The following is a 27,979-nucleotide window of genomic DNA, read 5'->3' on the forward strand; positions in this document are numbered from 1 at the left end:
ACAGGTTCCGGACACGTAGGCGCAGCGGCCATGGCTCACGGGCCCAGCCGCTCCGCGGCATGTGGGATCTTCCCCGACCGTGACACGAACCTGTGTCCCCTGCATCGGCAGGTGGACTCTCAACCACTGTGCCACCTAGGAAGCCCTCACTTCATTTTTAAACAGGTACATGAAGGGGTGCATCTGTGTCATATCCCTCTTCTGGATCCTGAAAAGGATGGAGATTTAGTTCACATGCAGGGGCAGAGGCGTGGGGGGAGGCACATGACAGGGGCGGGGTGGGGGCACTGATGCATGTGATAGGGCCCAGCAGGACTGTACCGGGATCCAGCGGCGACCACCCCGGGAAATCCTGAGACATGCCACTCCGGAGCCCCTCCACGCAGGTCGAATCTCACTCTCAGGGGTGGGGCTTGGATCTCGGCAGGGTTGATACCCTGCTTTCGTCCCGCCTTATTCTGAGACGCTGCCGAAATAGACCAGGGGCAGGGAAACCCTCCCGACCGTGGCCCAGAGATGCCTTGCCGGAGACGTCACAGTTCCCTTCTTTTGATGCTGTGAAGGGGACAAATAGATTTGCCTTCTTACTTTCCGAGGATATATGGAAGGAAATTCTGAGGAAAGCACAGGCCCGGACTGTAAAACTTCTGGGAGGAGTGCATTCAGAGCACGTGCACATCCAGTTCCCCAGCTGAGGGCTCCCGGAAGGTCCAGGGAACCCCAGGCCTGGGGTCTTCGGCTGACAGAGTGTGTATTTGCTCCCGACCTCTGCTGAGGTTCACTTGGAAACACGGTCCTCCCCGGCCGGCTCTACATGCGGAGAAATGAACTGAGACCTCATTAAAAAGCACCAGGGAAATTGAACAATTGCTATCCTTTCTTAACTGTTACTGCTTTTCTTTCATAGCACTGGTTATGGCTTCCACCATTCCCTGTGGGAGACAGAGACAAAGAGGCGGAGAATCTAAGGCAAAGAGAAAGAAAGAGAGAGAGACAAACAGAAAAACACTCAAAGAATACAGAAACAAGAAGACAGACACACATTCTTCCTGTCGCTGATTCAAGAAATATTTATTGAGAACCTACTGTGTGCCTGACCCGCACACACACCCCCAATGAATGCACCAGCAGACCGCAGGCTGTTTACATCATCTCCCCAAACCCCATCTGGATCTTAGGTAGCAAATAAGGAGGGTGCTGTTTCCACTCAGGCCAATAGGTGTCATCATGTCAGAGGGAAAGTCAGGGGAGCCGCAGGATGTGATGGCCACCTAAGAACAGAAATTCTATTTCATCTAGTTTTCTGAGAGCCGTTATGTGCAGGGCACCAGGCAGGGTACGTAGGATGAGAACTGCACAGTCCCTGTCCTCGTGGAATTCACTGTGCCATCGAGACCCGGAGGGACAAGGCCCTAGGTCACAAAATGAGGGGGAGGCAGTAAGAGCTTCCAGAAAAGTTTAAAGGAAAGACTGTGTGGTTATTAGAGCATCAGAGACTTCACATTACGCCCTCTCACATTACAGCAGAGAATAGCCTCAGAGAGGGGAGGTGACTGACCTCTGGTCACACAGCAATTCCAGACTCCAGATCTCCTGACTCCTAGAGCAGTGCTCTTTCCACCAACATTGTGTATCAAAAACCAGTGTTGCCCGACCTTTGAGACTCAAAATTCCACCTTAGTTTAGCCATGAAGCTCCCTGCAAAATGCCCTCTGCCAGGCCCTCTAGATGGGCCGATCTGCCTGCTGGAGAAGGCAGTTTCCCTCCTCATGTGTCCTGTGGTGCGGGAGTTGGCTGTCTCACACCGGCTCACGAAGGCTCACCGCGAACATCTCTTCTCAGAGACATCAGCTTGGTAGCTTTTGAGCTAGTTTCAACCAGCTGTGATGGGAGTCTTTACACCATGGAAATTAGCAACAGCCATAAATCGGAGCTTCTTCTTTTTTTTTTCCTCCCGGAGAGCTGCCCCCCACCTGTACACCACTGAATTAGTATCCCCACTTTACAGATAAGGAAACTGAGGCCCAGGGGGAGGAGGCAATGTATAAAGAGACACAGCCTGTAGGTGGTAGAGCTGAGACCCAGCCCAGGTGGTTTGATGCTGGAGTGTTCAGAGATGGTAGAGCCGATAGGACTGAGAGCCACTTGGATGTGGAGGGGCCCGGGTTTCTCATGTGGGCGCTGACGTGGGTGCTGTCCCAGGCTGGTCTCATCAACCTGATGGCAACACTGGAACAGGGACCATTTTGGGAGAAATGATAACTAGTTCAGCTTCGGGTGGATTGACTTTGAGGCCCATTGCTGGAGAGATGCTTAGCTTTGGAGGCCAGGAGAGAAGTCTGCGCGAGAGATTGAGATCTGCAGGATGCAGGATTGTTCTTGACCAAACCAATTTCCTTTCTTACAGTGAACAGGTCAGAAGTGGGAAGTTCCTCTTCTCTAGGTTTTTTCTTATCTTTGTCAACATTCAGGCAGGACCTGGCAGGGCAGGGACGACTACGCTCGCTGGCTCACCCTCGTTGCCTGGTGCAGGTGTGTAGTGAGCGCTCAGCAGGGACTTGCTGAATAAATGAAGGAGCGACCCGATTTTATTCTGCACATACCGAATCAGCTCTGCTGTGGACCATATATCAAAACCTGCGTACATTCCTTCAAAGATGATTGAGAATTCTGGCGTCATTATAGGAGTGTGGATTTGGAATCAGAAATTACTTTTCTAGAGATTATCATATTAAGTGAAGTAAATTATTTATTTATTTTTTGTGGTACGCGGGCCTCTCACTGTTGTGGCCTCTCCCGTTGCGGAGCACAGGCTCCGGACGCGCAGTCTCAGCGGCCATGGCTCACGGGCCCAGCCGCTCCGCGGCACGTGGGATCCTCCCGGACCGGGGCACGAACCCGCGTCCCCTGCATCGGCAGGCGGACTGTCAACCACTGCGCCACCAGGGAAGCCCAAGTGAAGTAAATTAGACAGGTATCATCTGCTATCCCTTATATGTGGAATCTAAAAAAAATGATACAAATGAACTTATTTACAAAACAGTGATAGACTCACACACACAGAAAACAAACTTATGGTTACCAAAGGGGATGGTGTGGAGGGGGGAGGTAAATTAGGAGTTTGGGATTAACATATGTACACTATTATATATAAAATAGGTAAACGACAAGGACCTACTGTACAGCACAGGGAACCATACTCAATATCTTATAATAACCTATAATGGAAAAGAATTTGAAAATATATATATATGTATCATTGAATCAGTTTGCTGTACACCTGAAACTAACATAACATTGTAAATTAACTATACTTTAATTCAAAAAGAAATTAGTTTTGTTGTTGTTGTTTAGCATTTTAGAGCTAGAAGTGAGATTACACATCATCTCTTACAATGTCCTTGCTTCACTGGTGAGGTACTGAAGCCCAGAGACCCTTCTGAGACCATCCAGGCCCCTTGCTGTGTGGGAGACCACCCGGCCTGGCCTTGCTCTGGCCAGTTAACTTTGGTGTGTCCCTCAGGACAAGGAATGATTGAACTCTGGTTCTGGAAGGGCAATGAATTGATGGGAATCCACATCTCAGGGTGCACAACTAAATAGTTCTTGAGTAGATGAGCAGATGAAGCTCAGGATAACCAAGCAAGGAGGCTACCATATGCAAATGAGTGGATTGTGGCTTTCCTCCTGATTGGCTGGAGAGGCCCTGATGTCACAATATGTGGGGTTTCTCCACTCCAAAGGATTGTGTCTCTGGCCCCAAAAAAATTCACTCACCTGGCTGGTCCCTAGCTCCCTCTCTTTGTCCAAACGGAGGCGACACTATGGAACCCCTCTATCAGGCTGGGTCCATTCTCATGAAGGTGAACACCTTACAGGGGAAGAAGATGGTGGAGAGTGGTCTCCAGTCTGGAGACTTCTCGCTCCCCCAGTTGTGGCCCTCCTGCGTCCTGCCGCCAGCTGACCTGGAGATCCTGCAGCAGAAGGTGGCCGGGGTGCAACGGGAGCTGGAGGACTTCAAGAAGGAGGCACTGAGGGCCATCCATCGCCTGGAAGACGCCTTCTGCAAGATGAACGGGACCCTGGCGCAGCAGGAGGGGCAGGCGGCCCACGTGAGGCAGCGGCTGAGGGAAGGGGAGGACCGGGGCATCATGCGGAACAAGGTCCTCACCTTCCTGCTGCCCCGCGAGAAGCAGCTCCGGGAGCACTGCAGGCGGCTGGAGCGCCTGCTGCTGGGCGGGATCTGCGCGGCACTGGGCATCCCCGGGAAGATCCAGGCCAACTGAGGCCCCTCGGGTAGAAGCCACATTCCTCACCGAGCAGCCGAGTAGAAGATTCGTTTCGATAGAAGGACAAACCCTGAGTTTTGATAGATTTGCTCCCCTTCCCCATTTCCACTGCTTTCCTTCTACCTAAATAACACCTTGCTGAGAGGCGAAAAGACCCAGTACGTTCTTTCGGTGAAGCTCCGTTCACCCAGCATCACCCAAGAAGGAAGCGCTCCAACACTAAGTCTTTGAATGACACCTGTGACTTTCACCTTTAACCCTTTTCCTGTTTGTAATGGTACGACTGCTCAAATGTATAACATGTTTTTGTTTTTTTTTTTTTGCGGTACGCGGGCCTCTCACTGTTGTGGCCTCTCCCGTTGCGGAGCGCAGGCTCCAGACGCGCAGGCTCAGCGGCCACGGCTCACGGGCCCAGCCGCTCCGCGGCACGTGGGATCCTCCCGGACCGGGGCACGAACCCGCGTCCCCTGCATCGGCAGGCGGACTCTCAACCACTGCGCCACCAGGGAAGCCCCCATGACCCATTCTCAATGGCGACATCCATCTATCAACCATCTACCCTGAAGGGCTGCATCCCTACTCTAACTTTAGGTAGTTTCTACTTTGGAAGGTTTAGCTGAAGTGGTAACAATAATGTTAATACTAGTAATATTACTACCACTATACTATATAAACTATACTACTAGTTTATAGTTATCAAGAACATGATATAGTCTAAGCAGCAGGCTTGGCCCTTTGGAGGTGGGTACTATTATAACCTTCACTTTAGGACTTTGAGAAAACCAAAGCTCAGAGAGGCTAAGTAACTTGCCCCAGGTCACACAGCTGATACATGATAGAGTTGGTATTTGAACCTAGGAATGTCTAATGTCAGCAGCTGTGCTCTTAACCACTATGTATTATTTCTGGAGGCTAAATACTTCTTGAATAGATAAAATATGAGAGTACTGAAATTGGTGAGGTGAGCTTTGGGAGAAAGGATTGTTTTGGCAGTGGGGTTGGAGGGGGGTAGAATTCCTATACCCTTAAACCTTGTGGGAGATGTGTGCGTGTGTGTGTGTGTGTATGTTTGCAAATGTATCTGAGAAGGAAAACTTGATTGGCCAACTATAATAAGAGTTAAACAATTAGCTGGCCTGTCCAGAAGAAAGTGGATCTAATGCTAATTCCTAGGGATCTGAATCTCCTGCAAGCTCAGTTTGTAATCAGCCTACTCAGAAATGACGGTGTTCATGGGAATTCTGAGAAGAGGGGGAGAAATGCTGCTCATGATTGGTGCCCACAAAGCCACACCTGGAGTGTCTGTGCTTAGGTCTGGCCCAACATTTTAGAGGGTCCTAGACAGCCTACGGTGCGCCTCAGGCAATCCTGAAGAGGGGGCGTGATTGAAGGACCTGGGGACTTGGCCGAAGAGGCTTGAGGGGACACCTGATTATGTGTCTGGAAGGCCTGATGGTGTTTGGAGTTTGTGGGGCTAGTAAATGTCACCTCTCTTGTCCCTGGGAAGGAAGCCGGGAGGCAATTGACGGGTAGACACAGGAGCCAGGCAAACGGAGACAAAATATCACCTTTATCGCGGAGAAAGCCGCTCGAGAAGGTGGTTTAAACCCTGTGAGCCACGTGGGCTGGCCTAAGACCTCAGCCCTGAGCCTGATGCGGTCTCCAGGCACAGGTGCATGCAGAGGTGGACATCTTCCTGCTACTGTAAACCAGATAGCGTGACCTCTCTATGAAGAAATAGCTCAAGAAAGAGGAAGGGGAGAGCCGTGCAGGAGCTGACCTTCTTCCCAAATCCACCAACTCAGAACGTTACTTCCCTTTCCTGGGGAGAGGAGAGAGTGAGGGGAAGGAGAGCCAGGAACACTGCTAGGGTGGAGGTCCCTCCATAATGAAAGAGGAATGGGAAATAATAGTCCCCCTCTTAACAGAAAAAGGGTTAGACTGAAGCCATATTGTTCTATAGGGTGGCACTAGCGACAAAGGCTGGATGCTAGCAGGAGGCCGATTTCAGCTCTATGTAAGGCACAAAAATAACATTGGATGCTCCTGTGTGTCTGTGCAGTAAAGGGTTGACTCAGCAGGTGTGGGATGTTCAAATCTTGCACATTTCAGGGAGAGATCTAACCCCCTGACCAACTCCTGGGAGATAACCTCTAAGCCCTTGTAATATGCTGCCTGATAAAAGTGTTTCTGTTTACCTGGGGCCTTGGGCCACGCCAGATAGTTTGTGCTAACAGTGAGATTTTAGGTGGGGACCCTTGGCCAAGCTGTATCAGTTTGACTTCTGTAGAGACTAGAAACTAAGTAACTAAGGTCAGCCGTGGAGGAGTGTTCCATGCTTAGAGATTAACACCCATAAAATACCTGGACACCGAGACAGGTGAGCTTCCCTGGTCAACACTAACACACCACTGCTGGGGAATCAATCACTGTGCACACAACTCCCTCCACTGGGAGAGGACAGCTGGAAGCTTGTGCCTGGTCTCCCCTGAACTCTCCCCTGTGCTCCTCTGATCTTTGCTAATTAAGTAAGTCAGAAAGAGAAAGACAAATACCGTATGCTAACACATATATATGGAATTTAAGAAAAAAAAATGTCATGAAGAACCTAGGGGCAAGACAGGAATAAAGACACAGACCTACTAGAGAATGGACTTGAGGATACGGGGAGTGGGAAGGGTGAGCTGTGACAAAGTGAGAGAGAGGCATGGACGTATATACACTAACAAACGTAAGGTAGATAGCTAGTGGGAAGCAGCTGCATAGCACAGGGAGATCAGCTGGTGCTTTGTGACCGCCTGGAGGGGTGGGATAGGGAGGGTGGGAAGGAGGGAGACGCAAGAGGGAAGAGATATGGGAACATGTGTATATGTATAACTGATTCACTTTGTTATAAAGCAGAAACTAACACACCATTGTAAAGCAATTATACTCCAATAAAGATGTTAAAAAAAAATTAAAAGATTTAAAGGTAAATTTGTAAAAAAAAAAGATTAATCTGCATGCTTTTGCTGTAATGAACCATAGTCATGGGCATAACAGCTTTCCTTAGTCTGTGAGTAGTTCTAGTGAATCACTGAACTTGAGGATGGTCTTGAGGACCCACGATGCAGTGTCAGATGCACTTGACATTTCATCCTTCTTACCCTCACAATAACCTTGTGAGCTAAGCGCTGTTATCCCCGTGACAGATGAGGAAACTGAGACATGGAGAGGTTAAGTAACTTGCCTAGGAGTACACAGCAAGACTCCAGCGTTCCCTCTCCTGACCACCACCCTACACCAAAGGAAGGGATTGCAGTCAAGGACTGGAAGGTCCCTTGGGGGTGGCCCCAAGGCACTCCAATTCCAAGGAGGTGAGTCATCCTGGAGTAATGAGGAGGAGGAAGTGCTAGAGAAAGAGACAGGGATCTGGTGGATTTCCTGTTTAGGAGAGCTCAGGTGCGCATATGCCCAGGTTGGGTTAGACAGGTGTCCTACCTGGAGACCGCGAGAAAGCCTAGGTGTCCTTTCATGGTCTCCCTGCTGCAGGGCTTCACGCTTGCTCCTCCTCTATCAAGAGCTTTCAGCTGCAAGCCACAGGGTACCCATACTGACTTCTTTGAGGAGTCTATTTTTTTTACATAAAAAGACATCTGAAGTCGATGGTTGGTTCAGTAACTCAACAGTGACAGAGCTCTGGGTTGGCATCTTGTGATCCTCTTTCTTCCCTCCCTCACGCTGCCCTTCGTGGTCACACAAGGATGGCTGCAGGAATTCCAAAAATGTGTCATCACTCGATGACTACCAGGGCAGGAAAGAGGTAGCAGAACTTTCCCTGCGAGCCGCCTTTTCATCAGAGAGGAAACCCTTTCCCAGAATCCCCCCAGCAGATTTTCTTTGACATCTCTTTGACTGGTCTTGGGTCCCTTGCCCACCCTAAACCAATTATGAACAAAGAGGAAAGCAATTGCCTCAACTCAGCCCCTGGGCCTGGGCACCTCTGCTCCCCAAGATCTGAACCAAATCAAAGTCCACTGCTGACACTGGCTCTGGGGAGGTGACCAACCCCAGTTTCCACACCTCAGTCTTACCTCTTCAGCTTAATTGATAACGAGGGCCAGGAAGAAGACAGCTCTGGGGACAGCATGGCTGGGCACAGTCGGACAGCATGGCTGTCACATTGCTGCTGGAAGCATGGATTGAGGTCTGGGAACTGGGGAGACGGGCTGGATGGAGATGTGAGTGACACATCAGTGCTGTGGGTGTAAATCTGTCTCCTTCACTTACCCCACACTCACCTGCCCTGAACCCAGGCTTCCCCCTTGAAGTCAGAGGCTTTAGCTGATCCAGAGAGTGCCAGGGACACTTGGCGATCCCTCAGTCCCTAAAACAGGCAACCACTGTTAGAGATCCTTATGTCACCACCGAGGGTGACAAGCAAGTCCTGTTTTAACTGGGCCTGTCTCTGTTTGAAAACTGAAAGTCTCATATGCCAGGAACCCCCTCAGCCCTGGCCCAACTGGGATAGTTGGTCACCTTGCATTAGACATAAGCCACTATGGGATGATCAAGGCGATGCTGTGGATGGGGTGAGACACAGGAGGCCAGGGCAGGAACAAAGATGGTGGCGACTGTCTCTGCCAGGTTGGTGCAACTTTGCTTCCTTTTTTAACCAGAGGCAGCAGCAGTCAAGCTTACCCTTGACTTCATTTCTCCTCCCGGCTCTCAGGTCCCTGCCCACCACCTCAAGTTAGCGAGGAGATTTGAGAGCGAGGCCTTTTCTGAGCAACCTTTGAGATCCTTGTGAGGACAGCTGGGATTCCCGATTAGGCTGCATTTCCCAGTCTTAGTCCCGGCGGGCAGAGGACTCCATGGTAACTTAAAGAGCCCAGGGTCTGTGAGTGTCACCGAGAAGAGGCAGGTTTTGGAGTTTTGGAGAATGGAGCTCCTCACTCCAGCTCTTCTCCAACAATAAAGTTTCTTTGAAATTCTAAAACAAATAGACGACAAAATAACAGATGGTTTTCTCCCTGCCTATAGCTGTAGTTCTCAAAGGTCTGTAAGCGGCAACGCTCTGCTTGCCCCTCCCGAGCAGTCCCAGCAGTCAGGGGGCTGCTGAGGTTTTAGCCTCGTGGCTCCGTCTTAGGAAAACCCATAGCAGGCAAGGGAGTCCTCCCCGGGACCCCAGGTCCTGTGTCGGCTGCAAGCTGAGACGCTTGGGCGAGCATCAAGGTGGCAGAGGTGCGGAAAAGCCGAACACAGAGCGCCTGGCTCGGAAAGGTTACTGACCTCAGCTGCCACGCTTCAATCTCATCTTTTCTATTTACCTGACCCCAGAAGAGAGCTCTGGGGGGCAACGTGGCTGGGCAGAGGCGGGCGCTATGGGTGAGAAGCAGGAGTATGAGTTTGGGAGTTGGCTTCACGCTAAACGTAGAGCGTTGCCTCCTGGTCTGATCCGATCCTCTCCGTAATTCCTGGAGTGTGAAGAGCCGCAAGCTGCGAGCATCTTTCCTGACGTTCACCAGGTATCGATCTTTCCTTGTTTCCCCTGGAAAAACAGCTTGGGAGTGTTTCAACCTGTTGAGTTGGCACGTAAACCAGTCTTTCCACTCCTACGGTTAGAGAAGTGAAAACGTAAGGCCGTACAAAACTTGTCCATGAATGTTCATAGTACTATTCATTATAGTCCCAAAGTGCGACAACATAAACGTCTATCAACTGATGAGGGGTTAAATAAAATGTGGTCTATCCACGTAACAGAATGTTGTTTGGCAATAAAAAAAGGGATGAAGTACTAACCATGATGCAATAGTATGCTTAGTGAAAGAAGCCAGTCACAAGAGGCCACATATTGTATGACATCATTTATATGAAATGTCCAGAAGAAACAAATCTATAGAGACCGAAAACAGATCAGTGGGAGCCTGAGGCTGTGGGGTTGGAGGAATCGAGTGACTCCTCATGGGTATGAAGTTTCCTTCTGAAGTGGCTAAAGTGCCCTAAAATTATTGTACACTTTAAATAGGTGAATTGTATGGGATGTGAATTATATATCAATAAAGCTGTTTGAAAAATAAAGTGCAAGTTCAAATACACAGTGGGAAGAAAAGAAGCGATGCTACAATTTATAGTTCAAATCCCCTTTAATATTGAGAGATATGAATCAAGACTGCAATTATTTTATCTTTCTTTTTATTTATTTATTTATTTTGTGGCGCACGGGCTTAGTTGCTCCGCGGCATGTGGGATCTTCCCGGACCAGGGCTCGAACCCGTGTCCCCAGCATTGGCAGGTGGATTCCCAACCACTGCGCCACCAGGAAAGCCCTGGAATTATTTTAAATTGTTTTGAGTTTATGGGCATTCTGGAGCCGCATGGGTTCCCAAATTTATTTGGGTTATATATGTGAAAGGTGCCTGATTCAGAAACTGGCACATGACAGGTGTATCACAGATGATAATTGAATCAAAATGGCAAGTAAGGCACAGAAATGTTGTGATCGATGACCTTGATTGACCTGCACCATCTAAGAAGTCTCAGGAGTGTGGCAGCATATGTAAGACATTCTTTTGTGCCCAACTCTATGCTTGATCCCCTTCTCCAGGCACATAGGAGATGGAACAGCTAGAGAGAGGTCAAGTCGCAAGCCTCCCTCCCACCTGGAAGACATCTCTGATGGGCTAAAGGGCAGCATCAGAACCATGTTGCCCAAGGTGCTGTTGACAGCTGTCATGTGACTTGTCGTGTGAGCTATCACGTGACAGGAGGTGGTAGAGGGGTCTTATGCTCTTCATACGTCTTGTCTCTGGCCTGCCTTCCACAAGGCTTTGCTCTGGTGAGATTTCTTGGTTGATCTCTTGCTCATCTCACCTCTTTCCTTTTGAATCCCTTTGAACAGCAGGAGAGGGTAGTGGACAGGCATGCAGGCTCTGCAGGCAAACCAGCCTGGTTTTAATACCGACTCTGCCCCTCAGTTCCGTATGGCATAGGGATGCTCCTTTGCTCCTTGAAGTGCTGTCCAATAGAACTTACTGTGATGATGGAAATGTTTTATAAGTCTGAGCTGTCAATATTGTTGTCACCAGCCACGACTGACTAGTAAGATTTAGGAACTGGATTTTAAATTTTATTTAATTTTAGTCAGCCATATGTGGCCAGTGGCTACAGCCTCAAAGCCTGTTTCCCCATATCTCCCAATGGGATGATGATGCTACCTACCTACTTAGTGGGATTGTTGGGTGAATTAATGGAGGAAACGTAAGTATGGCAGGATAACTGACTGGGATTTTAATTACAATTTGACTCCGCATCCCACAGATAGGTTATGTTCTCTGCTTCAGGGACTCTTGTTTGTGGGGTCCCAAACAGATGTTGCCAGAAACACAGAAGGGAACCTTGGAGGGCTTCCCTGGTGGCGCAGTGGTTGAGGGTCCACCTGCCGATGCAGGGGACACGGGTTCGTGCCCCGGTCCGGGAAGATTCCACATGCCTCGGAGCGGCTGGGCCCGTGAGCCATGGCCGCTGAGCCTGTGTGTCCGGAGCCTGTGCTCTGCAACGGGAGAGGCCACAGCAGTGAGAGGCCCGTGTACCGCAAAAAAAAAAAAAAAAAAGGAACCTTGGCATTTGTGCTTGGAAGTGTAGAGCGTGGAGAGAAATCACGTTGCGTCAACTCAGAGTGCAAGGTGATGGAAGCAGGTGCTTCTGAGTGCAGAAGGTGGAGGAGGCCAGCTCCAAGGGAGAGGCCAGACTGAGACCCGGATTCGCTGGTCCACCCCGGCTGTCGGGGAGCTCGGGGCCCCCGTCCTCAGGCTGCAGCTGGCTGAGTCTCTCTCTGTCTTCCTTGGGGTCACACTAATAACCACAAACGGGGGGTCCTTTAGGAGACAGCTGGCGTATTGTCGTTCAGGAAAGCAGTCAAGCCAAAGCTCACTGGGGCTAAGGTTTAAAACCAGGGTCCAAGGGCTTCCCTGGTGGCGCAGTGGTTGAGAGTCCGCCTGCCGATGCAGGGGACACGGGTTTGTGCCCCGGTCCGGGAAGGTCCCACATGCCGCAGAGCGGCTGGGCCCGTGAGCCATGGCCGCTGAGGCTGCGTGTCTGGAGCCTGTGCTCCGCAACGGGAGAGACCACAACAGTGAGAGGCCCGCGTACCGCAAAAAAAAAAAAAAAAAAAAAACCAGGGTCCAAGCGGAAATGCCACCTTCTTGGACCAGAACAAGTACTCAGAGGAGAGGTTGCAGAGTGTGAAGTTCAGAGCTTGGGAGCAATAGCCCCAGAAACAGAGCGTACTGGGAGTAAGCAGAAGAAGTTTCTGTAGTTCACCCTGGAGAGCCCACAGGTTGGGGAGTCCTGCTGGCACAGAGTGGACACCTTGACCCTCAGATATCCGTCCTTGTAGAAAATGTTCTCAAAGATGCTCTGATGACCTGGGGTGAGAGGGAGACCCAGAAGGCAGCCCTGTCCCTGAGACCCAGAAAAAGGAAAGAAGCTGGTTCTGGTGTCCTTGGCTTCTCTGTCACCATCCTGGATGGTTACCACTCCAGGAAGGGCTTGGCCCCATTTTTGGATTTGACAGTTCTGGTGGAATCAAACCTGTCTCTGTGAAATAAATGAGGTCTCTCCAGGGCAGATCAATATTTAATGTGGGGTTTAAAAATACCGACTCAGGAAATGAGTTTAAAAGTGGAGAATTTGCCTTAGGTAGCAGTTTCTGAAATACAGTGGTATCAGGGGACAGATTATTCAAACTCAAGCCATGGATAATATAAAAACAGTTGAACAAGCTGAGTTCTGCTTCCTGTGCATCAGTGACTCTGAATCCCCCGGTTTTTTGTGTGCAACTCACAGAGGATTAATGTCAAATTGGAAGAGACCATCTACTGTGAGAGCATCTACTCCAGGGACAGCCAACTCCCTGGACTGCTGCCTCCGCCCTTACCTGTGGCAGACATCACTAATCAACCCCAGGCCTCTTTCTTCTTCAGTTGGTTGCAGACTCATATTTTTTTCCTCAACACCACACTCTAGGCAGCCACCATCTATCAGCCAGAGTGCACCTGATGTGAAATATTTTTCCCATCTTTACCTAGTCCAAATTCCTCATTTAGCAGAGGGGAAGCTCAGGGTTACACAGTGAGTTAGTGGCTGATTTAGGAGAAGAGCCCAAGAGAGACTATTTTTCCCCACATGAATGCTTTAGGTGTTGGGGTTCCATCAGGGATCCTTTTATTGGCCCTTTGTGAGCAACATGGGGCTTTCCTTCAACATCGTTGAATAGTAGGTTCTAGAGATAAAATTATAAAATTTCAGAGATAGAAAGCAGCTTAAAGATGCTCTCGGGACTTCCCTGGTGGCGCAGTGGTTAAGAATCCGCCTTCCAAAGCAGGGGACACGGGTTCGAGCCCTGGTCTGGGAAGATCCCACAGGCCACAGAGCAATTAAACCCGTACGCCACACTACTGAGCCCGCATTCTAGAGCCTGTGAGCTACAACTACTGAGCCCAAGTGCCACAACTACTGAAGCCCACACACCTAGAGCCTGTGCTTTGCAACAAGAGAAGCCCGTGCACCACAGCGAAGAGTAGCCCCCGCTCTCCTCAACTAGAGAAAGTCCATGCACAGCAACAAAGACCCAACACAGCCAAAAATAAATAAATAAATAGATAGATTTATTAAAAAAAAAAAAAAAAAAGGTGCTCTCGTTCTGCTTGTTCCATCATGGGGAAATTAAAACTCAGAGAGGTCAAGTGACTTGCCTAGAGATGCACAGCTGGTTGCTCTTTTCTCTACATCTGGAATATAGCTCTTATTCTGAGGCCTTGGACAAATCACTCAAATGTTTGGGCCTCCATTTTCCTGCGAGAATCTCAGACTTGCAAAAGGTGTCTGTTTTAAGCAATGTGCAGAACCCATTTTTGACCCAGTTTGATGTTTACATAGACACCCTCAGGTTTACCTTTCTAATAATATTTTGTGTGGCTGACGCAAAAATTGGTTCGCACGGCCTAAAAAAATAGTAACTGGGAATCTAGATTTGTGATAGGCCACAGAAAGGTGTCTGAAAATCCTTTCAATGATTTTACAGCAGGAAATGATGGTTTCTAAGACAGGAAAGAAATCTTCTCTTCCCAGGATGGAGGCCCAGGGAGGCGGCTTTGCAGTTTGAGGTTTAACATATAACATTTGTGGTCTCCATTGCCTCATTCACAAAATGGCAATGATGATACCTGTCCTCTCCACATCAGAGGCAGATTGTAAAGCTCAAATGGAATAATGTCTGGGAAGGGGTTTTGAAAAATAAGGGATTATGTGACAGGCCAAGGGGGTGGAGGTGAGGGTCTCAGGAGTGGGGGTGGGGAGGGTGGAGGAGGAATAAGACCCTGCCTAGGATTCATAACTCTGGCAAGAATTTCCATGCCCTCATCACACTAGGTGCTCCTGTCAGATTTAAAACAACTTCTGCTTTACTGTCCGAGACACGATGTTTCAGGAGTGGCAGCCCAAAGAAATGCCACATTTGAAAAAGGTTGCTTTCCTGAATTTGCCACTGGGTATTATTTTTATGCCACTGTTCTGTCATCCAACTTCAAAATATACATCATATTTATATTGCCTCTGCTGAGCATATATTTTTATGTTTTTGCTTACCGTGTGGGTGACATCTGGGTATTGAATGTCTGGAGAATTGGACCCGGTTGTTGCTTTTTTATTCTTCCTTTCGTAAGTGCTTGCTCTGATGTATTAATCTTTACAAAAGGAATGAGACAGGGACACATAAGCATTCGCACTCACACACACACACTGATCACATTGCCATTTTATCTCACTTTGCGGGTGTGTGGCTACATTTATAAGAGCCGACAGATCTGAAATAGGTGTTCTGAACAGATTCAGGTGGGGAGTGATGAAGCCAGCAGCCTCCTGGGGAATTGGTTGAGGGAGTGAGGGAGAGAGAGCCTTCTGGCTCTGCTTGTGAAGGACACACCAGGCAAGAAGCATAGATGGGACCATTGTGAGTCTGAGCTGGAAGGGACCCTGTGGATATATTTATATGTCTATAAAAATACAGACATGTGTTTTATAGTTATTTTATATCTTATATCTCCGTATATCTATCCAGCACCTCACATAATTCCTGATCTTGGGCTCAACAAATTGTTATTGAATTAAGGAACAAAAGAATAGTTATTTATTGAGGTTGGACTCTGTGCAAGACACTTTACATGCACTTTCTCTAAGCCTCCCAGCAGCCCCACAAAGTAATTTCATTTTCTCCATTTTAAAAATAAAGGAAACTGGGCTCCTCAAATAGTTAAACACAGAATTGCCGTATGACCCAGAAATCCTACTCCTTTTTTGGGTATATACCCAAAGGAATTGAAAACAGATACTCAAAAAAAACAAAAACAAAAAACAAAAAACCTCAATGTGAATGTCCTAGCAGCACTATTCACAATAACCAAAGGTGGAAAAAACTCACGTGCCCATCAACGGATGAATGGCTAAACAAACTGTGGTCTAGCCACACGATGGAATATTATTCAGCTGTAAAAAAAATAATGAAGTGCTGATACATGCTACAACATGGGTGAACCTCGAAAATATTATGAATCAAAAAAGCCAGACAGACACAAGAGGTCACATATTCCATTCTATGAAACGTCCAGAATGGAGAAATCCATACAGACGTAGAGCAGGGTAGTGGTTGCCAGGGGCTAGAGGCAGGGGTGAATGGGGAGTAACGCCTTAATGAATGGAGGCTTGGCCTGGGAGTAATTAAAATGTTTTGTAACTGGATAGAGGTGATGGTCGCACAAAACTGTGGAGGTACTGAATGCCATTGAACTGTTCACTTAAAAATGGTTAATTTTATGTTGTGTGAATTTCACCTCAATTTCTAAAAAAGGAAACTCAGCTTAGAGGGTATGGTAGCTGTATCACAGTGGCAGCCCCAGCTGCTCTCCTCCTTGGGTCCGGGCCATTTGCCCTCTAGCTCGACAGGCCTCTTCCATTCTGACTTGGGCTCGGCCGAATGATTCTTTGGCTGTGTGACAGCAGCAAACTTAAAGGAGAGGCTTGAAGAGCCCACATGTGTTTCCACTCACTCTCTTGGATTTAAATACCAAGAGAACAATCCCGGACCAGCCTTCTGGAGGTGGAGGACGAGGGACCCCGTGGAGCAGAGCCGACTTATCCCAGCCCAGGCCACCCTACAGCAGGCAGCCCGCAGCCCACCTGCCCACTGCCTGCAGACGCACCAGCGACCTCGGCCAAGATTAGCCAAGCCTGGCTCACGTCAGTAAAACGGCCCAGGCTACTTGTAGATGCATGAGAAATAACAGCTGATTGTTGTTTTAAGCTATTAAGTTTTGAAGTTTTACGGTGAGAGCTAACTGCCACGGGGAGGTGACAGGACTCGCCTGAGGTCTCACATCTAGTATGAAAACGTACAACTGGTTCCAAAGACTGGTTCTAAAGGCACTGCTCCACTCAGCTGTCACCTTCATTTTACAAGTTAAGAAAATGAGGCTCAGGCCCCCGCGGGTGGGCTGGAACCGCGCTACGCAGAAGTGGTCAGATGGGAGCTCCGGGACCTGCGAGGGTGTCCCTGAAAGACTCCTGCTAGTATGGGCCTTCTACAGAGCCAGTCCAGGCTAGGATGGCTGGATCACTAACAGCAGCTGAAACTCTGGCCCTTCAGGATACACAGGGTCAAGAGAAGATTATGATGATGGAGCCAAAGGAAGAGGAACAGTCTTGGGAGTGTGAGACCAGGCAACATGGGAACCGCTCTCCCAGTCAGGAGATCTTCCGCCAACGCTTCAGGCAGCTCTGCTACCAGGAGACTCCTGGTCCCCGGGAGGCCCTGAGCCGACTAAGGGTGCTCTGCTGTGAGTGGCTAAGGCCCGAGAGGCACACCAAGGAGCAGATCCTGGAGTTGCTGGTGCTGGAACAATTCCTGACCATCCTACCGGAGAAGCTCCAGTCCTGGGTGCGGGGACATCACCCTGAGAGTGGAGAGGAGGCTGTGACTGTGCTGGAGGATTTAGAGAAAGGACTTGATGAACCAGGACTGCAGGTGGGAAGGGGAACATACGATCTGTTGTGGGAGCCAGATCAATGACCTTCAGGCTGGACAGAGGGGCAGCAGTAGGGGGAGTTGCCAAGTTCAAAACTCTTTTGGGCCAGGCAGAGCAGTGAGTGCGTGTTTCTGTGTGTTTTTTCTGCCCTCAAGTCCTGAATAAGACTCTAGCTCCTCTTCCTACCCCTGTGCTGACTCTGAGGAGGCTCTCCAAAGTCTCCTTGGAAGCTTTGGCTCCACAGAAACCGAGTGGTGCCTGATCACCTCCAGGTCCCAGGCCCGGTACACGGACCTGCACAGGAAGAGCCGTGGGAGGAGAAGGAGCCTGTGGGAGCAGCCCAGGAGAAACCAAGCATCCAGCTCCAGCCTAAGGAGACCCAGGCTTTCCCAGAGCGTGAACAGGTATATTTACATTTTCCATCAGTTGTTGCAGAAGATGATGCAGAGCCCAAGGACAAAGGGTCGTTGCCAGAACCACCCATTACTGACGTGGAATCACAGGTGCTCAGAGAAAAACTCACCACCAGCACCTCTACATTTGAAGCTGCCTCTGAAGTTGAGGCCCCTTTAGAGCAGCAGCAGAGAAATCTCAAAGGGGAAAGGCTGAAGCAGTCCCCCGCTCAGGGGAAAAGCTTCAGGCAGATGGTCGTCACCCTTAAGACAACTCCCACAGGGAAGAAAGACCATGAATGCAGTGAATGTGGTAAAGCCTTCATTTATAACTCACACCTTATAATCCACCAGAGAATCCATTCTGGAGAGAAAATCTATAAGTGCAGTGACTGTGGGAAAACTTTCAACCAGAGCTCAAACCTCATTCAGCATCAGAGAATTCATACAGGAGAGAAACCCTACGAATGTCATGTGTGTGGGAAGTCCTTCAGGTGGAGTGCTCACCTTGTTCAACATCAGAGGGTTCATTCAGGGGAGAAGCCCTACGAGTGTAATGAGTGTGGGAAGGCCTTCAGTCAAAGCTCATATCTAAGTCAGCATCTGAGAATCCACAGTGGAGAGAAACCTTTCCTATGTAAAGAATGTGGGAAGGCCTACAGATGGAGTTCTGAGCTTATCAGACATCAGAGAGTTCATGCCAGAAAAGAGCCTTCCCAATGGACTGTGGGTGAGAAAGTCTCCAGACAGAATTGTACTTTTGTCTGATCAGTTTTAGGACTATATTCCATAAAAGTTATAAGCACCTTAAAAAAAAAAAAAAAAAAAAGAAAATGAGGCTCAGAAAGGTTGAGGGTCGGTGTCGAGAGAGTAGGAACAAGGGCCTGGGGGTTGGGGGGTGAGACTCATTCTTCCCTGTCCTTGGCAATGAAGGAACGTCACATACAAACCCTCGCAGCCTTCCTCCAAACCCCAACACAACGTCACGGGAAGGTATTGAAATGCTGGTTTGGTTTCCAATGTGCGTTTCACGTGGCGGCTCTGTGGCTTTCCATCAGTTTCTGCAAGGCTGCTGTCCTGCCCGGCACTGCCATGGGCTCTGCCTTGCTGGTGGAAGAGTGAGAAAGATAGCTTGTCTGTGTGTTATTCTTCTCCCCTAAAGCATTGCCCAGGCACCCTCATGACTCTTCAGGAGACTTAAATTTTGTGAAGCAGTGAGTTGCTAGAATGATGCTTGCTTGACCAGCTGTGGAAACAGGGTCCAGGGGAGGATGTGCAACTCACACAGGCCATACAGTTTCATGGGCCAGGATCAAGATACTCCCTGACATCCCTTTCTTACCAAGAGAATGATGAAACTATCAGTGTCCTCTCACCCCCTGGAAAAAGGGTTCCTTGTTTCAGGAAGAGAGGCCATGTTGATCTGCACAGTCAAGTGCAAGAGGGGCAGGGAGAGGAGAGGGGGAGGAGGTCATGGTCTTGGGGGAAGGAAGAGCTTTCTCAGGGGGTCGAGTGTGTCACACCTGGGCTGTGGGATAAGAAAGAAGTAGAAAGGAGGATGAATGGGATTTTGGTAGGTGCTGCTGGGGTCCATGGATGTGAGTCTCCTTTAATGAGTCAGGAATGGCATTTACTGTGCTCGGGGTCAGACAGTGCTCTGAGATCGAGCCACATGAACCCAAACTTTGTACAGGTTACATCCGGCATGGGGCCCAGCCTGTTGTGAACTGGAGATGAGAAACGGGGATTCAATCTCCAATTCATATTCTGGCCATCATCCTGGCCACCAGGGTTTGGAAAGAGGTTTAAGAATATGAGGATTGCCCTCCCACTGCCCACTTAGAGTCCCTGGGGCCCTGCCTGTCCACAGGACTCTGTCTGTCCCCTCCTCTCTGGTATTCCGAAGCTGAGATCTGAGGTCACCGGGCTCTCAGCCGTTGACCTTGACGGGGAGGACTGAGCCCTGTGCTCCCTCCTTGTGGTGGCTGCTGGGTCACTTTGAGGATGGGGCTTCTCTGGTCTTAGTCTCTGAGTCTCACCAGCATGGGCGAAGGTCCACGCACAACCCAGGCTGAGCAGAGGAGCCAGAAGTGGGCACAGAAAGTGCTTTCTCTTTCCTCATCATCATGTCACATATGCTCACCTGGTACCCAACGCCCACACTCCCTCCCCTAAACCTCACACCGGATCTCATACACGCATCAGTCCACGTCTCATAGTATAGGCCACACGTGTACCGTGTACCCACACACACCACCAGTCGTACACCACATCAAAGCACGGGCTATGCAGATGTGCCATACAGCACGTGTCACATATGCACCCCATCACCCACAAACCACACCCACGGCACACCCACACTTCAACACGCTGCCTGCAAGTGACCCCCACAATGTACCACCTATGAGACACACCCATCACACCCCAAACACACCTCTCACCCCGCGCACACACTTTATACTCCTCCCAGCCTGTGCCCCGCACCTACAGTCTCTATCTCTCCCCCACCGCACACACCATCTGCTGTATCCCGTAACCCACCCACCCACCCTGTTCTCCTTCTCATTCTAACCAGGCCAGAAACTGAAAGGTGATCCTCTCCATGGCAGGAAGCCCCAGCAGGCAAGGTGAGGGTGGAATGCATGCAGGTAAGCAATTGCATGCTTTGGGCATCAGATAGGCACCTGGCTACAGTGGAACACTTTATGAACTTGTGGAATTTGTGAAACTTTATTTAAGTCAGATGATCCTTTTCTCCTCCCTGAAAAGTAAGGCCGCGGGTGCAGTGTTGAAGGGGTCACTGTATGGTCAGAGGACTGACAGGTAAGCAGGTTATGACAGAGCCTTTCCAGAGCTCTGGGGGCCCAGTGCTCGCCGGCCACGAGCATCTTCCTGGGCAGACCTTGTGGAGACCCAGACACAGAGTGACGTGCATCTGCTCTGGGACGTGTACACTAGCTCGGGGGCCAGGATGTAAAGACAGAGCACTGACAGGTCAGCCTGCTAGGGAAGTTCAAGTTCATGGGCAGAGCAAGGTAGTGATGGAGAGGTGGCCTCCACAGCTAAAGACTAGGCTTTGACGGCAGAGGGACTTGGGTGTGGGTCCTGGCCCTGCCACTCCGTGGTCCTCATCTGAAAAGAGGGACAACAGTAGTACCCACAGTAAAACATTGTTCTGCGGACCAAACCTAAATGAGATGACCCACACCCCTGGTACTTATTAAAGACTCCGCGAGTCTCAGCGGCCGTTATCATTCTGACTATTACTATCATTTTCTTTGGTGTCTGGTCCCTGAGGGGACAGGAAAGGACGAGACCCAGCGCTTAGCAGAGGGGTCAGCCTTGGAGAAGGAAAGAACAGGTGGGAAGGAGAAGAGAGAGGGGAGGACAGAAGTTTTGAGGTGGAGGAGAGGGGGGAGACACGAGAAAAATGGAACTGAGTTGGCGGGTGTGGACTGGTGGTTCTCAGCCCTGGCTCCTGCTAGAACCAGTGAGGAGCTTTAATAACACCCCGGCGCAGGCTGCACCCCAAGAACCCACGTGGGGCTGGGAGGGCCCAGGCACTGGTATTCGGGAGAGCAACCCTGATGATTACAAGGTGCAGTTAGGGTCGAGAGCTCCCGGTGCAGTTTAAGGCTCCACGTTGGCCTAAGGCGGTCAACCCCATGGAGCCTCTGGTGGGCATTCCCCAGGTGTACTTGGCCTCACATTTGACAGTGCCCCGCCCATGCTTCCCTCCCTGATCTAAGAGATCCACGGAGCAAACTCCAGCTACAGACCCATCCTGTCCCCGGGAGCCCTGTGTCCTTAAGTGAGGGGGACTCTGCAGCTGGCCTGGCTAAGGGGTGGTATGTGGGAGCAGATAAGCTGTGTGGACTTGGCCTCCTGGACCTGAAGGTGACCTCGAGCAGGCACGTGGCAGCTGGAGGCTTGGGGCCCCTGTGGCAGCACGTGGCCAGGAAAGGACCACAGGAGATGGACCCAGCGGGTACACAGGCCTCGCTCGCCATGCTGCCTGTCATCCTGGAAGCTCGCCCGAGCTCCTCGGCCTTGGCCTCGCCCACCTCACTTGCCGCCTTCCCTGGTCTCGCCTTCTGAGGTGAGCAACGTTGAACTCCCTCAGTCTCTCTGGCACACGGTGCTGTTTCCCGGCTCCGTGCGTAGGTCACAGCCCTCAGGCCTGCTGACTCCTCCATCCTCCCAGGCTCAATCTTGCGGGAAGCCCTCCTGGACCAGCTCTCCTCCCTGGCCCCTGTGCTTCCATAACACCTTTTCTCACCTGCGTCTCAGCCTTTTAAACACTGTGGTGCTCTCATCGGACGATAGGCCCTTCGGAAGAAGTTTCTGGGTTACACTTAGGAAGTGGTATCCCTAGACCAGACACCTGTAGGCGCTCAGTTAAATTTGTGGAGAGGCAAGCAAGAGGGAAACATGGGCAGGACACTGTCAAAGGAGAGGCACGTTCTGCTGGGTCCCCACCTCCTCCCGTGTGAGGCTCATGGTCGCACACGACAGACCACATCACTGCTCTGAGGCCCCAGGCCCGGGAGACTCTGCTTTCGCACCATATGACCCTGCTGGGCTCCTCCCAGCATCCCCCGCGGCTCCTCCTAGAGCTCCTGCTTTGGGGACAAAGAGGCAGCAGTTCCTTCGGTCTGGCCAAGCTCAGGATGGCTGAGACAGGTGGTAGCCCCCCTCCTGCCTAAACAGAGGCAATCAAGCCTGTCTTTTTCTGTGTGTTAATCAATGCCCATGACAAATGGGTCTGCGGGGGAGGGAGCCTGCCCCAGGCATTCTGCACTTCAGTTGTGACAACAGAAAGAGCTGGATTCATTAAACTATAATGCACTATTTGAGCATATTTCCAAGTAACTGGATCCTGCAGGAAGGGGGCTCTCAGGGCCTTCCCTCTCATTAGGGGAGGCGGCTTCGCCCTTCACCGCAAGCGCAGATGGAGTTGTTCCACAGCCTCCTGGTGTGGCCAGGAACGGCTCTCTGTGTGTGCTCCACTGACCAGAGGGCGAGCGGGGCTCGCGCGGTTAGAAGAAGGACGGGGTGGCAGCACGTCGTCTTTGCGGGAACATGTGGGTTTTGGCAGACCTTCGCCGCCAGCAGCAGTGTGACTCTGGTCCTCAGTTTCCTTGTCTGGAAAATGGAGTCTGCAACACCTTCCCTTCTGGGCAGTGAGGGATCAACAAGACAAAGAACAGGAAACCCTGAATCCACCCCGGGCAGAGAGAAGGCATTTCATGAAATGCGGCCAGCACAGCGCAAGGCCTTTCTGTGCACACGGGTGCGGAGGGGATAGGAAGCTGTCCCTCTGTCCTCACAACAAGCGAAAAGCTGAACAAACCAAAAATCCACAGTGCTTCTCAGAGCCGGCGCAGCATTGAGGTCACTGGGCACACCGCTGCCCCTGAACTGGAAAGAGACAGGTGGACACACAATCACACCTTAGCCACAGAGACTGCTGCGAGAGCCAGGGCTGGGGTAGGGAAACTTGAACTGTAGTTGGCGAATTGCCGGGGGCTCAGTGTGGACAAGCCGGAGAGATAAGAACTCCGGAGGGACCCCACGCTATTGTGAGCTTTTCCTCTAGGAGCTCTAGCAAGTTCCTATGGTGAAGATTGGAGAAAGGCACCCCGCATCTCTGCTTCCTGAAGGGAGAGGGGAAAAGAAACCATTCTGAGACACTTTGGAGAGCTCTATTCTCAGCGAGTCCTGCCCTTGAGAGAAACCAGTCAACCAGAGCCTAACCTGGGGGCTTTATCAGAGCCTGGCACACCTGCGAGAAGGGAACAACTCAACTTTAGCCCACTCTAGCCTTCCTGTCCCACCTAAGGGGGTGAAAAATGACTGAGAAGAGCTTGTGAAGGTCACAGCCCAGGCGCGTAGGTTCACTAAAAAGCAGAGACCTGGTCCTGGGGCTACAGAACGCTTCCTCTCGCCCCACACCCGACCACCAGGCCCCTCAGGACCCAGACCACCATCCTGACGCAGGGCTGCCGGGTCCATGTACAGATGAGGCCCACAGGGGTTAACGGGTCTGACAAGGGCCCCCCAGCTAGCAAAAGGGGAGGCAGGAGTTGGATCCAGTCTTCTCACCCCTGAGCCACAGGCCAACAAGGCACTTGCTCCTGCCCTGGAGCACCTTAACCTGAAATTCTGCTCCCTTCCCAAGCCGGCTGGACGCCTTGGCCACACAGGTAATCCAAAGCAGCTGGACCTGTGTGGCTCTAAGCCCCCTGTGGGGAAGCTAGGGCGCTTTGGGCACTGCTGTTGGAAAGAGGTCTGCGTGGTAGGTCACACCCCATGCTCCCCTGGGTCACATCGGCTCCAGGGAGCTGAGGCCCCGTTCCAAACCCTGTAAGGGCCGAACCCTACTGCATTCTGGACGTCCAACCCGAGACCCAGGGGCCGAGGGATGTGAAGATCCCCCATGAGAGCTCAGGGTCTCACAACTCAGCTTCCTGGAGCCAGGCCTGAGCCCACAGCCCCTCCCGCTGTCAGCACTTCATCAGGCCAACCTGGTGGGACAGATGCAAGGACACCCCTGCCCCGGGGACCCAATGCCCACAGCTGATCCTGCCAGGACTCAGGGACAGCCTTTCTCCATGATGTGGGAGATGACCTTTGTTGAGTGCTTCCGGAAACAATTTGTGTTTGCTGGCAGAGGTGAGGGGAAAGAACTCCAGATCTTCCATCTACTTATGTGGGAATGAGAGTAAGGAGAGAGCGTGGGGTTAGGAGCACAGGCCCTGCTGCTGCGCAGTCTGGATTCAGTCCTGTTCCAGCTGTGTGACCTTGAACGAGCTCTCTAGTCTTGGTTTTTCCTTATGAAGAGTGAGAATAACAATGATAAACAATTCATGGGGACTGCTGTGCAGATCAAGGCGGGCTGTTGACAGAGCCTTAGGTCCTGACACCAGGAGGTGATACACAAGCGTTAGTATTATTAGGGCTGGGAGCCTTTTTTTCTGGGACGTCATCAAATAGTCAGAGAAGAGTCCACGATAAAGCGGTGTTCCTGGGTCTCCCTGTCCCACTGACCGTGTGCTGGGTGACCTTGAGCCAGTCACTTGGCCTTGCTGGGATGAGCTTCTCCATCTGTGAGCTGACTGTCCCATCCCATCGCAGGAGTGAGCTCACTGGCTGGGCCCGGCGGGGGCAGGGGAGCAGCCTAAGCCCTCGGGAGGCACCACACGGCCACAATTCAAGATATTGTTGTTGGTGAGCCTGACACTTCCTGACAGACAGAATGAGCCGTCTGAAGTGAGAGTTTCATTTCCGTTGCTGTCCGGCTTGGCCATCTCCTGGGGAAGGCGCATGAGTGACAAGCTATAATTAAAGCCTCAGCTTCAGTCTGAGTGGGAGAAGGACAGTCTTTTGGTCAAGCCCATGGTGAGGACAGACCTGCATTTCCACCTGCATGTCTCTGGGGCCTTCTCCCCGGTTGCTCCGTCTGTCTGCTGGAGCGGGCCGCCCCGTCCTCACGACCTTTACTGACCTGGCAGGAGTTCCCCACGTTCTCGGGTTCATCTGCCCATCTGCCTGGTTCGCTGAGAAGCCTGTGGAGCTGTGGAGCCACTCTGGAGCCCTGCGGAGGCCTTTGTGTGGAGATCTGAGGGGGCTACCTGCCTGGACAAGGGGCGCACGGGTGATCAGCAGCGGGGAGAGCGAGGCCTGGGTCTGGGGACAGGATTGCTCTCTCTGGGTCCTGACTGTCTGCGGCGCTGGGCCGTGCCTTGTGCAGGGTGGGTGTGCCATTAGCCAGAGGGCTTCTGCTCCTCCCAGGAGCCCCTGCCAGCCAGGGATGCCTGTCCAGCCAGCCCTGTCTGCCCCTAGGTGCGTCCGGCCTGAGATTTCTTTTCCTCCGGGCACCTCCCCCTTGGCAGTGTTTTTCTCTCTCTCTGGACTCCTGCTCTTTCATTTGTTCAACATGTTTTTCTCAGGGACCTGCGTTATGCCCCTGAATCACAGCATGAACAAGACAGATGTTTCCCCCAGCTTCCGGAGGGGAGAGAGCTATCAGTGGACAGGGGCGGGCAGCTCAGGGCCCGCCCAGAAGCCCCACACAAACCCGGATCTCCCCCGAGCCTGCTGGGTGACGGGAGCAAGGCTGTCCCCTCCCCACACGCGGGCACGCGGCTCTGTAGACGCGCTTCCTGCTTTAGGACCTACCCACAGAGCCCCACCTCCCGCCCAGGGAGAGAATTTTCTTCTCTCTCCCCAGCCTGGGCCAGACTGTCGAGGCCAGTGGGTCATGATCCTATCCACGTCCTCCTCCCCAGGCCATCTTGACCGGCGGCCTGTTTCTTCTAGCTGTGATTTCTCTGGCTGTTCCTTCACAAGGAAACGGTTCCTATTTTACGCTGAGGGCCTGGGTATCAAGCAAGGAAGGCTGGGGTGGTGGCCCTGGCCGCCCTGCCTGGGGCATATGCTTTTCCCGCAGACTTATTTATTTGTTGCACAGGTCCTCTTGTGCTTTTCTTCGTGCATTTGTAGTCACCTCATGAAACCAGAGCGTCCCCCAAAAGCAGAAACTCTTCCTTCCACTTCTTTAGGGTCCCTTCCTGAACTAGCACACGGGCAGGGGCCAAGTACCAGAAGCGGGCTTGATTCTGCGCGGAGGGGTCACCAGCCACCCCACCCGCCCTCAGGAGCTGACAGCTACAGACCGCATCACCCTCTGGCCCGCTGTCTCATCCTTCGGTTCAGCCATCGGAGACACTGCGGGGACACTTGGAGGGAGGGCTCAGGGCACTGATTGGCCCAGCTCCCTCCTTGAAGGGCAGTGAGGGGCAGTGGCTGGTCACTGCTGCTGTTGGCAGGTCCTGTTCCATGGACCCCGCTCTCCCAAGACTCCAATAGCACAGGCCCCTAGAGGCCTAGGGGTGCCCACAGCTGCCGACGTCAGTGTACAAGTTTCCTGGGGCTGCCGTAACAAAACAGCACAGACCAGGTGGCTTAAAACAATAAAAATGTATTCGCCCACAGTTCTGGAGGCTAGAAGTTCAAAATTAAAGTGATGGCAGGGAGGAGCTCCCTCTGAAGCCTGTGGAGGAGAATCCGTTCTTCCGTCCTCCCGGCTTCTGGCGGCTGGTTGGCGATCCTGGCGCTGCTCGCAGTGTATGCAGCACTTCAGTCTCTGCCGTCCTGGTCACTGGGCGTTGTCTCCTTGCATCTCTGTGTCTCTCTTCTTCATATAAGGACAACTGTCACTTTGGATTAATCTCATCTTTGCTAATTACATCTGCAATGACCCTATTTCCAAATAAGGTCACATTCTGAGGTACTGGGGGCCAGGGCTTCAACAAATCATCTTTGAGGGACACAGTTCAACCCATAACACTCAGGGTTGCTTCCTTGTCCACTGTCAGTTCCCTTAGCTCTGCCCCTAGCCTGTTAAAGAATCCTTTCGTTGAACCTTCTTCATTTACCCCTTTGAGTGTGCGATTCCTGCTCTGAAATGCATCTTGGACCCTTAAGATCTGTGTGACCTTGGGCAAGACACTTAACCTCTCTGAGGTTCCTTCACCTCTAAAATGAGGTGAAGGAACCTCACCTTCCCTACCTAATTCATACCTTCCCTACCTAATTCACTGAGTTGCTGAAAGCTCTTTGTAAACCAAAGAGGCCCATAGCACTGACAGGAATCATTATCATTCTGTGGGTGTTGCAAGGTACGGCTAGGAAAGGGCCATGTCTAGATTGTTCTCTTTGATCTGCACGGAACCTAGCACCACGTACCAATACATGCTGAATAAACGCTTCTTTTTTTAAATTAATTAATTAATTAATTAATTTTTGGCTGCATTGGGCCTTCGTTGCTGCACGGGCTGTCTCTAGTTGCGGCGAGCGGGGGCTACTCTTCCTTGCGGTGCACGTGCTTCTCATTGCGGTGGCTTCTCTCGTTGCGGAGCATGGGCTCTAGGCGCGAGGGCTTCAGTAGTTGTGGCATGCAGGCTCAGTAGTTGTGGCGCTTGGGCTTAGCTGCTCGGCAGCATGTGGGATCTTCCCGGACCAGGGCTCGAACCCGTGTCCCCTGCATGGGCAGGCGGATTCTTAACCACTGCGCCACCAGGGGAGACCCAATAAACACTTCTTGAAGTTGTTGGTGACATATCTTGTGCATCCTGGCCTGGTGTTGAGAGGCTAAACACTGAACTGCTCCCTGGAATACAATTCATCCAGGGCCCGTTTCTTAGAGTCCTTTTGATTTGGACTTCAGCTGAACCCT

The 27,979-nt window shown here is 51.3% G+C and overlaps 2 protein-coding genes across 2 annotated transcripts; both read left to right on the forward strand.

The window, feature by feature from the left end:
* Positions 1–3,824: 3,824 nt before the first annotated feature.
* Positions 3,825–4,286, forward strand: CCDC182 (coiled-coil domain containing 182). Its single transcript, XM_030881588.1, has one exon. The coding sequence runs from the start codon at positions 3,825–3,827 to the stop codon at positions 4,284–4,286; it is 462 nt and encodes a 153-aa protein (XP_030737448.1).
* Positions 4,287–16,814: 12,528 nt separating this feature from the next.
* LOC132594117 (zinc finger protein 232-like) lies at positions 16,815–18,540 on the forward strand. Its single transcript, XM_060290338.2, has 2 exons — positions 16,815–17,346; positions 17,620–18,540. The coding sequence occupies exons 1-2, from the start codon at positions 16,927–16,929 to the stop codon at positions 18,505–18,507; spliced, it is 1,308 nt and encodes a 435-aa protein (XP_060146321.1). The 5' UTR covers positions 16,815–16,926; the 3' UTR covers positions 18,508–18,540.
* Positions 18,541–27,979: the final 9,439 nt, after the last annotated feature.

Source organism: Globicephala melas, chromosome 20 (genome assembly GCF_963455315.2).
Source record: "Globicephala melas chromosome 20, mGloMel1.2, whole genome shotgun sequence".
NCBI classification, from domain to species: domain Eukaryota; kingdom Metazoa; phylum Chordata; class Mammalia; order Artiodactyla; family Delphinidae; genus Globicephala; species Globicephala melas.